At 34.5% G+C, this 12,666-nt stretch overlaps 1 protein-coding gene across 2 annotated transcripts in view; it reads right to left on the reverse strand.

The window, feature by feature from the left end:
- The window catches only part of LOC150077938 (uncharacterized), a 635,130-nt gene that overhangs the window by 194,394 nt on the left and 428,070 nt on the right, over window positions 1-12,666 (reverse strand). Inside the window, exon 11 of one of the 2 annotated variants that reach the window (XM_090384666.1) lies at window positions 9,457-9,510. The exons of the other annotated variant lie outside the window; for it this stretch is intronic. Coding sequence (XP_090240792.1) covers window positions 9,457-9,510 — 54 coding nt within the window. The remainder of the gene's footprint in view (window positions 1-9,456; window positions 9,511-12,666) is intronic. 2 annotated transcript variants of the gene reach the window in all.

A 12,666-nucleotide genomic window follows, 5' to 3' on the forward strand; every position in this document is an offset into this window, starting at 1 on the left:
GAAAAGCTCAATTTAAATGCTTCATTACCAATTTAAAATTGGCTAATTTTAAGCAAATGCCTTGCATATAAAATTCTAACACACTCAAATGATTGGGAATGACCTTCGTAAATCCCACTAGAGGACCAAATTGCTTTAATCTCTGTTTTATCAGAAAACCTTTCCACTGCAACCCTCCTCATGACTTAGTTTCCAGTTAGATCATCAATCAATTACTGCTAAAGTTCTAATCCTGGTTCCTAACTTCAACCAAATAAAGCAAGCAACATGCAAGAAAATTACTGGCGCCAAGTTCTTAGGTTAACAGAAATACAAATATGCTTTAACTATCTTTCCATGATAGGCCCTCAAGAAATACCCCAGTCCCCCTTGATCTTGCAATAATCCTCATGACAAGATGGCTTAACCTTGTTACCTCCTATGCTGCAAAAAAAAAAAAAAAAAAAAAAAACCCACCATAACCAGCAGATCCAAAGCGTAGTGGACCATCTGCATTACACCAACCAATTTTGGTTGATAAAAAAAAAACCATAACCGGCAGATCCAAAGCATGGTGGAACAACTGTACTATCAACCATTTTTCAAGAAAATCAACAGGCACAAAGCATGGAAAATTTCGTGCCTCGTGCAAGATAGAATTTCTTTCTCGGAAGATGTGCCTTTTTAAATAGAAAAGATCAAATGCAATCAAACAATACACACAGGAAAGAGCCCTTTCTCCAACCAAATCAATGGAATGTTACTCCATCAGAATGGATGGACACAATCCATTTGTCTTCTGTACGAGGAATGGGATTTTAGCATTCAAGGGAAAATTCAGCTGACTAGGCAGACAGTCATCACTTTTAGCAACTCCATCCCTGCCAATGGAACAATGGGCCCTAATAGTGTCCATTTCATGGTGAGGGCTCTTAACTCCATACATTATAGATTCTTTTGTCAGCATTTACAATGTTATCAACTAAGGCATACTACATGTTACGTGGATAGAATATATATACTGTCAGACCAATTCCAAAGGCTCACCTTCTCACATGTTTTGGACATCTACAGCCAACAGCAACTGCCTCTACCCTTCTAAAGCCACTCAATAAAGCTCTTTTCCCAACTCTCACAACCCACATACTTCCCCAACCTTTACCAAATATCTATTATGCAGCAGAGAATTGATATACAATTACTAATCTAATGCCATCCTTTTGGCTTTTGGGACAAATACTGAAGCTATAACCTACCTAAATGTCAGTACTTCCTTTGATTCCATCAACGTCCAAAGGCTATTCCACTTCCTTGAAATGAAACCACAATGAAAAAAAAAAGTTTCACAAACATATGCCTGATATTTGCTTTATTTCAGAGTGAGACTTTTTTGTGTTCCAACAATAATCAACCTTACCTTTAAAGGAAGGCGCTCAAAGTGACGGTTTTTTGCTTGGATGCATATCTTGGAATATGTATCATTTTGGATTATATGATACTTTCAAACATTCCAGGTATTGTTCAGCTTTCCTGGCATTCTTGTTCTATACAATGACTTGAACTGCCAACTCCTGACTTTTAAAAAGCTGGAGATTAGGGAATTGTAATCAGAAGGAAAAGAGGTTTTTCAGAAGAAGCAAAAGTTTTTTCTTTTTTTTTTTTCTTTCAAGTCTGTATGGCACTAGGAATTAGATTTCACTTAAAACATGCATTTTACGTTAAAATATAAAAGATTACTTACCACCAGCTATTCAGTTTTAATAAGTTTTTTTTGTTTTATTTTTTAAATGATTTAAAAGATAATTATAGTGTACTTTCAAACATTAGCTTATCAAGGACAATTCTGTCTTTGTCACTGATTTTTAATTGCTCATAAATACCAACACAGATTTTGCTCTCTTCAGAAATGATGAGCCAAATTTTTGTTCATAACAATGGCCCAGAATTATACCAAATGAAAAGTATGATTTATTCCAAATCATACTTTTCATTTTAATAATTCCTCATAGGAATGCTGGTCGTGAGAAAATATTCAGCCAGATTAAAAATCAAAAACTTAGTTCAAGTATTCTTTCTGGTGAAGCTTTTTAAATGTTCTTGTACTAAGTTTTTGATTTTTAACCTGGCTGAATATTTTCTCACGACCAGCATTCCTATGAGGAATTGTTAAAATGAAAAGTATGATTTGGAATAATTTGTTATATTTCAATCTTTCTTGTGCACTTAATTCCCCAACCGAAGACCACTACACATCAATTCTTTATTCTTTCATAACAGAATCTTGTAGGTTCTCGCACTGACTGACTGACAGAACTGATACCGCAGAACATCTATTTCTATATTTTTCAAGAAGTACTTGAACCTTTCCATAAAAAGATTTTGGATTCAAAATTGATACATGGCCAACTGGTGAAATTCGAACTACCTTGATATTTCTAAGAACAGTATTTTTCAATGGATACTGTGCTGTAGTTTGTCTTTTCTACAGATCAATTTTTGTTTTGTTGCAATCGATTAAGTTTTGATTGAACTCTGCCTCTTTAAGTGAATAATAATATGATCTTTATTGTAAGGTGAAATAGTACATACAAGTACTCAGACTTTACAAACCCTTCAAGGCACTAAGCCAGGGGTTAACAAGCAGCTGAGATACCATCTTGCTGGAAATATAATACAGAATAAATAACATACAGCAGATTGTAATTCCTTAAAAATTAATAAAATAAAATAATAGTAATACACCAAATTAAAATAATAAAATACATAAAAAATTACAGAATAGTTTTCTTGAATTAGGTTTTCTGTCACATTCTTGCCAAGCTAGCACAATCTCACATCATTTGCTGGTTGTGGAACACACGTGTGCAGATCTAGGATGAGCCATCTATATTTTTTGTCATCTACAATTTTGCACAGGTCGGAGTCCAGGGACTGAGCTAGAAAGAGCTTCTAATAAGGGAGGAACCGATCTTTTAAAATGTAGCCTCGAAGAAAAAGCAAGACACTTCAGAGAGGAGCGGAGTGCTGGTTGGGGGATCTGCCAGCACACAATGTCCCAAATGTTGGCTGCTGAGATTTTTCCAGTGGTCATTTTGATTGTGAAGATTGGTCTTCTTTCACATATTAAGGCAGAAAATCTGGTTAAGTTCAGTGCTTTGGCCATTGGTGATGTGTGCTGCTGGGTGAGAGAGAGAGAGAGAGAGAGAGAGAGAGAGAGAGAGAGAGAGAGAGAGAGAGAGAGAGAGAGAGAGAGAGATGGCACTTCCAGGTTGACCACTTCAGGAGCCAGTATTCTGTGGCTGTTGTTATTATTTTGGTTTTTAGGAGCATTAGCAACTAAGGCCATATTGCTCCGGGGATATGTGGTGGTCATTCCCTGACCTTTCCACATCCTCTGTATTTGGTGGTCACGGGCTCAAACCCCGGTCTAATCAAGAAGCGTGTGATATGCACTGCTGCTCCTTCCCATACAATTGGCACAGAGGTGCCAATTCTGTGGCTTTTAATGGTTTAATTGTTATGTTTTCAGCCAAGCTCCACAACTCTACTCCATATAGTATGCCTTTGAAAATGATCATTCTGATTCTGATATACATTTTTATCAGATTTGTGTTCTGAATATGTAACAAATGCTGCTTGGCAGTCCACCGTTTCCTACTGAATTTGGCACAGATCTCTTCTATGAAGATAGAATTTTAGCTTTCTGTCAAAGATTTCACCCAGATCTCTTTGCTTTTCAATGAGTGGATCAAGACTCCGTCAATCACCCGATGAATTATAGTTGGTGTGGATTTCAGTGAGAAGACCACGAGGGCAGATGTTTCAAGTCAAATCTCAAATCAATTTTTTAACCCTTCAGTGGAAAAGTGAGTGATCGTAATTTAGAGAAAAGAATTGTTATTAAATTTTTGGATTTGGTGATAACGAGAGATGAATCCTGGGGTCTTTCAGTATGATCCACAAACTAAGCATTAAAGCATGCAGTGACAAACTCTCTCCTTCTCGTTTAAAGAAAGCAAGAATGTCTCAATCAAAGATCAAGTTCATGCTTGATGTTTTCTTTGATTGTCGTGGTGTTGTTCATCATGAATTTGTCCTGCCAATTTAGACTGTTAATCAGGCACTCTACATTGAGATTTTAGGAAGACTTCGTGAAAAAAATTTGAAAGACAGCCCAATTTATGGCCAAACAAATATTTTTTTTACATCATGAAAATGTACAGTGTCATTCCTCTGTCACAGTGAGTTTTTAACGAAAAACAAGATCACAACGTTGGAGTACTCACATTATTAGCCAGATCAGGTGTTATGTGACTTTGTTCCTGAAAATTAATATCCACTTCAAAGGAAAATGATTTGAGGACTTAGCAGACGGAAAAACAACACAGCAATTAAAGGCGGTATCTTCCGAGGACTTCTGCTGCTGTTTTATATCCTAAAAATTACAAATGGAGCACCGCATAGCCATGGTTGAAGAGTACTTTGAAGGGGATAAACACTGAAATTGTTATATTAAAAATAATAAACGATTTGAAATATATTTCTCATTTCTTTTTAGCCATACCCTATATTTTTCAGCTGTTCAAAATATGTAAAAGCAATAATCAGTTGTACATAGTATTTTCAAATCGAGAATATTAAAAACCTAAATGAACTGTGAGCCATACATTAGACCCCGAAATTTTTTGCACTAGTTGCTGGAAGCACCATTATGTATCAGGCAAATGGTGGATCTATAGTAGAACAAAGGGTAAATACATATTTAAAAATCAGCTTTTATATTATTATGCGCAATTCTGACAACCAAATAACATCATCAATACCTGGGTATAACATATCAGTTGCTGTGATTAGCCAGAGTCAACTTAACAAACAACATTACAGTGAATGTTATGCAGCATGGTTACAGTTGCAAAACATGCAATTGTTAGTCACACTATATAAAAATTTATTATAATAAACCTTAAAAGTTATACCAAATACTTTTTACTACATTTTGTTTATAAAATATTTAGAGCCAAGTATTCCAATACCAGAAATTTCATTAATTGCTTGCCCAAGTCGGTTTTTAAGTTTGTTTTGAATTTATATACCGACCAATTCTGTTTTTTATAATAAAAAAACACTTTATTTAAGAATGAGATACATTTATAAATAAACTGTGATAGGTCAATCTCAGGACTATTTTTAAAGCAGCTCATTGGGGAAAATGATTGACAGCCCCTGGTCCAACTTAAATTTTTAGTTTTATGTTAGAAGTCAAACTGAATGGTCCCTTTATACATATATACTAGTTCAAACATTAATATAAATCTCACAGATCTGCTTGTGCAGCAGTGCACTGAGGCCACTATGGGCTGCATGCCATATCAGTACCCTTTGTGTGTGCATAACTATGATTCATTTGAATCTTCCAAAATCCACTGCTGCAGATAATATTCGAGGTTTAAAACTGCAGGTGATAACTCGGTGAAAAAAGAGTGTAGATATTTTCACTAATTCATGTAATGTGTTTAACGAATCATAAAGAAGTTCATGCTTAAATCATGCCATGGGCAGATCCAAACGATCGTAGGAACATCAAGTTAGTACACAATTGTCCACAATGAGCTGCACAGCCTTGGTTCAATGGTAGGGCAGCTGTGCACAAGTCCAATATCACCATAACTAATGCAAAATGTATGGGATGACGTTATTCCTAATATTTGAAGGGTAGATGCAGTGGATATGGAGAGCACCTCCTCCTCCTCCTAGACTTCAATGTCTCAACTGTGAAGTTTGGTGGAGGCAGCTAAAAGCATGAGCTGTTTTTGGTTGGTTCATTCCTAGTCAGTTGATGATAGCGTCTGAAACCATGGCCTACTCGGAAGTTTTGAATGGTTATTTTATTATGTACCTAAATGCTATAGCAATACTACAGAAACAGTCTGTCAGTATCAATAAAATGTTGCATGTCATACATTGGTCTGTGTACAGTGACAATGAAAAGTTGGAATGCCCAATTCATGATCCAGACCTCAATACCAGTGAGGAAAATTGGGGCCCAACGTTACACTGCAGCCATACTTGGCTTCCTCCATATTGGCTCTGGCAGCTGCCTTGAAGGAGAAACGGAAATGAATTCTGGTCAAAACTGGAAATTGGTAGGTAGGAAGGTACCACGAGGGTTGAGGCTCTCATATAGGACAACAGTATATAATAGCCTACCCTACTGTCCCCCCCCCAAATGCCTATATGTGAGTTAAAATACTTTTGGTCATACAGTGTTATATTGCTATTTTAAAATTATTCCCAAATTAAATTCATTTGCATTACAAAACAATTCCCACCCCCCTTTCAGGGACAAGTTTTGCAACAGCTGTTTCAATAAAATTACTTTACAAATAGTACTGGCAATAAAAGGGCAAATAAAATAATGATAATGCAGAACCTATATTTTTAGAATAGAGATGATAAATGTTTACCTTTTATTATTATTATTTAATTTCTTCCTTGTCAGCAAAATTACCTTTTAGTGTAGAAGTTCCTACTGTCCTACAAACTTATCAATTAATCTAGCAGTTCTCATAACAGATTTCTCAGTTCTAAGGATAACTATGAAATAACCTTCATTATAAGGCATTTTTTAATGTAACATTTCTACTCTTTCAATTTATAGCTCAGAATCTAAACATCTTAGCACCGCATTAAAAATGCAAGGTATTATTTTTAAGATACAGGAATTTCTGTTGAATTGATATAAATATTTAGATTTAGTCAAGCTTTTTTAAAGTTTACATAGCAACTTTTTAAAAATTACTAAATGCATCTATTTTGAAGGGTACAAGAAAAAACATCCTATTCTTGGCAGTAGTCATTTAAATATTTATTGTGGAGCATTTCACAATATACAGTGAAACTTCTCCTAACGGACACCTCTCTACAACGGACATTTTCAAATTCCCCAACTCACCTCCATTGGTTTTAACGTGTTTTCAGCTTCTGTCTAGCGGACATTCTCTGTAACGGATGCGGACAGGCAATCTGCACTGTTTCGTTTAGATTAGCGCTTAATTTGATCTCCCCATAAGGGACAGCGGGCGAGCTCACGGCCCTTTTTCTAGGAACGTTTCTTCCACGTATTGCCTCAATCGTGTGTTTATTTTCTATTTCCAATTCTCTGAATTTTATCAAGGTTTACGTCGCGGTTCTAAACCCCTTTTCAAGAATTTTAAGGCATGTGTAAAACTTCTGATGAATTCGGTGTGTGCAGGGGGAGTGGGGGGGAAGAATATGGTCGGCCTTTCGTCTTTTCAGTTTCGGTTTTGTTCAGTGTCGTGTGAAGTGCACAATGTCTTCTCGTAAACATTTAACTTTAAAAGATAGCCGAACTCATTAATGCGTATGATCGGCAAAAAAAAATAGTGTTCGCAATCTCGCTGTAAAATTCAAAATCGGGAAGACGCAGGTAAGTGACATCCTAAAGAAAAAAAAAATGAACTGCTCAAACAATTTTGGCAACACGGAAATGATCAGGTTCAAAAATCATTTCCGAAAACTGTTGAACTTCAAATTTGTCGCACACGTGCTAAAAAATTCCCATTAATGGGCCTATTATTAGGGAAAAGGCTTTGGAGGTTGCGAAATCTATGGGAGTAAATGAGTTCAAAGCTTCAGTGGGATGGCTAGACAAGTTCAAAACTCGGCATAAAATTTCTTGGAAAACCGTAAGTGGTGAAGGTGGATCTGTTGATACTGGGGTTGTAACAGAGTGGACCGTTAAATTGGAAGATTTATGTTGTGATTTTGAAGCTAAGGATATTTACAACTGTGACAAAACAGGGTTGTTTTTTTAAAGCTCTTCCTGAAAACACAATGAGTCTAAAAAATCGAAAAGTGCCAGGGTGGAAAAATTTCTAAGGAACGCTTGACTGTACTATTGTGTACAAATATGCTGGGAGACTTTGTACAACCTCTTGTTATAGGAAACCCACAAAATCCTTGTTGTTTCAAGGGCGTCAAGTTGAATCTTTTGGATGTTGACTGGAAGTCTAATAAAAAAGTGTGGATGACACAAGATATCATGAGCGAATGGATAAGTCACTTTAACCAAAACATGATTCGTCAAAACAGAAAAATTATTCTTTTCATGGATAATGCTGGATCTCACCCGCACATTGAATTTTCCAACATTCAAAATCATTTTTCTGCCACCAAACACATCTGCCGAGTGTCAGCCCTTGGATCAAAGGATAATAAAAAATTTTAAACTTCACTACAGAAAACATGTTTTAAGACATCTCATTGCAAACATGAACGATGTAACATGTGCGAGTGACCTTGCAAAGAAAATCAGCATCCTAGATGCGCGATTCGATGGATTTCCTCTTCAGTAAGCGCAATTAGAAAACAAACTGTCGTGAACTGTTTTGTAAAGTCTGGTTTCTCAAACGCAAAAATTGAAGTTGTGAACAGCAATGTGGAGCACCAAGAAGAACAAGAACTTCAACATCTATTGATAATGTACGATACTTCCGCTACAAGTGACCCTGGCAACAAAGATATAGACTCAAACCTCACTACAGAAGATGGTGCTCTAGATATCAACGACATTATCATCGATATTTTTCAAGAAGTTCCTCATGAGGATGAAGAAATGGAAGGAGGTCATTCTGTCGAAGAACATATTAACGGCGAACCACCGATGAAAATAGAAGAAGCGCTCATACAAATCAATCATTTAAAAATGTTTTTCACCGCTGAAGAAGATACTGAAGGACTTTTGATGGTTTCTTCACTCCAAACAAATGTTGAAAACAAAATTATCAGCAGGAAGAAGGTGCAGAAGAAAATAAGTGATTACTGTATGTATTTTTCTTAAGATAAAGTCATAATATGCATAGCACAATTGTATGTATATTATTTACAAAAATATTGTGCAAAATCTGTATATAATTTAATTTAATTTTATATTAAACGTTTAACGATTTTTCTTTATCTTTTGTGTATGTAATTGTATATTATTTACAAAAATATTGTTCAAAATCTGTATATATTTTAATTTAATTTTACATTAAATGTTTAACGATTTCTCTTTCTTTTTTTTTTTTCTCCCTCAGACTTCTTGTTAGCGGACACTTCTCTCTAACGGACACATTTTCGTTCCCCATGGCTGTCCGTTAAAGGGAAGTTTCACTGTATATGTTTTTTGACCACAGTGCCAAGAAGAAAAGGCTGCACCATGTATTCAATGTTTCAGAGTATTTATGACAGCCACGGATGAGGTAAATAGTGCACTGAAAATACGAGCCTTGCATAACGACCCAAATATAACTTATTACAGTAGTGGGCAGTACATCCACAAACTAATAAATTACTAAAGATTTAAATTCTTCTTACCCTACATAGCAGTCCCAGAATATAAACAAAAAATGTATTTTATTATTTATTACTTTATTATTATTATTATTTTTTTTTTTTTACAATAATTTTAAATACCTGGGATTCTTTATAAGGATGGTCACATTTCTAGGACGACTGATAATCTGAGCACTGAAAATAAGAAAAAATAAAGCTGTTTTAGATTCAAATAAAGGGATGGTCAAAATTCAAGATTTCTCCTGAAATCTGAGCACCAAAAATAAGAAAAGGAAGTTTTAGATCCAAAATAAATATTGTACTGCTATGGGGTGCTATTTTAGTATACAAGAAAACATAATAACCAAGTGTTACTGCACAGCTTCAAAAGAAAAGGAAAATAAGCAAATAAGGAATATCTAAATCAATGCTATGAAAAGTGATTTGTGTGCATATTTACTAAACACGCTTTGTCAAAGGTCATCCAAGCAGTAGAATTCATAGTAAGATATATACTGATCTTTTTGAAACAATGCAGTCACTCGTCCTCTATTATTATTATCAAAATGAAATAATGCTATAGCTGCCTTCAAAGCAAATAAAAGAGAACAAAGAATAAAGTTAGTCTTTTTTTTTTCCCCCTTTCAATCCTTGAATGCAGTGACATCAAAGGTTAAAAGGCTGGATTCATTTTGGATAAAAATGAAAATGCTGTACAGATAGAAACCATTTCTGAATGTTATCCAAACTGTAAACAAATTATCCTCAATTCCCGATTACAAAGCAGTTCAAAAAAATACCTAGATGCTTACAAATATCCTACACCTCTATACTCAAAAATGAAGATCTTGAAAGTACACCTTTAAGTTTGAAACAGTTCAAGCATTGGTTGTCCTATAAACTCAGAAGCCAGAGGGCAATAAACGAACTGTTTTTAACTGAATTTTGTATACCTATATACTTGCTGAATGTATTCACATAAGTTGAATGGCAAATGATGGCTAGTTGTGTCTTATGACCTAACAAAACTGTTTTCATTTGCATAACTGTGTTCCATGGTCTGAAATAACCTGTATGCAGTAAGAAACAACCAACTATGCAAAAATAAAACAGTACGGGACCATTTCACATCCATTTTCAATAACTGTCACATATTTTTTGAAGAACTTATTAGAAAATGTTAAAGAATTTATGAATAAATAGGTATGTTGTAAAATGTCATCTGAAACAAAACAGTGACGGGTACTGGACCAGGAGATCTTTCAACAGGATAGGGCACCTCCACATATTCACATGAGAGATGCTGTATTATTAGATCATTCAAGTGAAAGAAATACTGGCAGAGCTTTTCAAATAAAACAGCTACCTTGTCATGAACCATGAACCCTGCTGATTACTATTTGTGAAGTCACTAAAAGGTAGCATCTACGTGTGGTCCAAAAGATGTTGCAAAACTAAGGAAGGCAATCCAAATAGAGATAACAAATGTAACCAGAGATACAGCTTTCTTCCACTGTTCAATCCTTCATTGTTTGAATAGAGGCAGTTATTATTTCAGAGGGGGTTACATTTTGGTGCAGTATTTGTAGCCATGTAAATTAAAGCCCCACAATAAATCTTGGCTATTATGCTTTCTTTTATGTAGATCAAAACATTTAAATATTTTTATTTATTTTAAAAAATAATAAATACAGTAGATGGAAAAAAAAAAAAAAAAAAATCCCGGTTAATACAAAAATACAATAAGTCCCAGACATAAGAGATATTCCAGGACTTCATACGTAAGTCGAGTTTTACGTAACTTGAGAATGACTAATAAAATATTACTACTATATCCCTGATATGCCAAAATTACAAAAACCACATAATATCCTCAGAAAAATGAAGAAAAATAGTTATATATTTTTAATTAGTTCAATTAAAAATTTTATCTGAGGAAAGCATTGAAGTAGCCAGAATGGCACATAAAAAAATATAAAAGGAAGAAAAAAAAAAACGCATGTTACTGTACTGTAAAAACTGATAGTGTATGTACAGGTAGTTCCCAGGTTTACGAGTTTTTTTTTTTTTTTCCCCCCAAGTATCGAGTATCAACAAAATCGAAAATATGAACATTAATTGTAAAAAATGAATGTTAAACATTCATAAATATTGCATTTCAGACCATGCACATAGCTATATAATACAGGGTACCTTGCTTTACGATATTAAACCGTTCCAGAGACACCATCATATTGTGAAAATATCGTAATGTGAACCCAATAACACATTGATTTTTGGTAATTCGTTCCATGACCTTGGAAGTTGAAATTTTCGCTACATAACTCTTTAAAAGGTCGTTTTTAAATAGTGTAAATTGTATCAGTTACCAATTCAAATCATTAAAATGCGCCACACTTTCATCGCAATCATATGTTCTGTTATAAGATTGCAACCAATTTTGATTGGCTTTGTAATATTTTTCTAAAGCACATTTCTGGAGGTTACGACCATAAAACAATTTGCACTTTCCATTTTTTGGGCTTTTCTTTTAGTGCAATCAATTTTAAATGGGTATTAAACTCAATGTTATTGCATTTGCGAAAATACTGATAGCTGAAATTGTGTTTCCCCTTTACTGAAATCTTCAACCGTATAAAAAACATAAATAAATTTCTGAATCTTCTCTTCATTCCCCTCCTCCCCTTTAAGCTCCGTAAAATTGTTACTCCCTACAAATTGTGCTAGTTGCAATCCGTTAAAAAATGCTTATGCATACTATTGCAAATTAAAAAGAAAAGAAAAGATTATCTTGGAAATAAATGCCTCTCGAAGAAGCATTTCTGAAGAAGACTCCTTGTGCAACAAACCAAGTGCCAAGCCAATAATGAGTGATCAACGAGTATGCAGTTAGTTGATGATGATGGCGAAGAATAAACATTCTGTAACATTTGTAAGTCATAAATAATTTCTCTATATATTATAATTTGGTCGATTTTACAGGCTATGTTTTCATTTCTTTGTATAAATCAATCATTGTTTAAACAAACTAATTAGCTAACTAATTTCATTGTTGATAATGTAACCCCTATGTTTAACATTATGTCTATGGGAAATATATTCCCGCTTTACAAGCGCATACTAGGAACAAATTAACTCAAAGTTGGGAACTACCTGTATTTCATAGCTTCGATTATTATAGTTGACTTCATTGGTGCCGATCCCTTCACTGCTTTTCGTATTCTGTCTTTGTCCTTTATTATTGTGTTCACTGTTGACACTGACAAATCTGAATTCTGCCCGATACTTGTTAATGTTTCACCATTTTCATTCATCCTTAATATTTTTATTTTCTGATCCAACTCAATTGCT

This window comes from Mastigoproctus giganteus, chromosome 11, assembly GCF_048544385.1.
Source record: "Mastigoproctus giganteus isolate SK-2022 chromosome 11, ASM4854438v1, whole genome shotgun sequence".
Lineage (NCBI taxonomy): Eukaryota > Metazoa > Arthropoda > Arachnida > Uropygi > Thelyphonidae > Mastigoproctus > Mastigoproctus giganteus.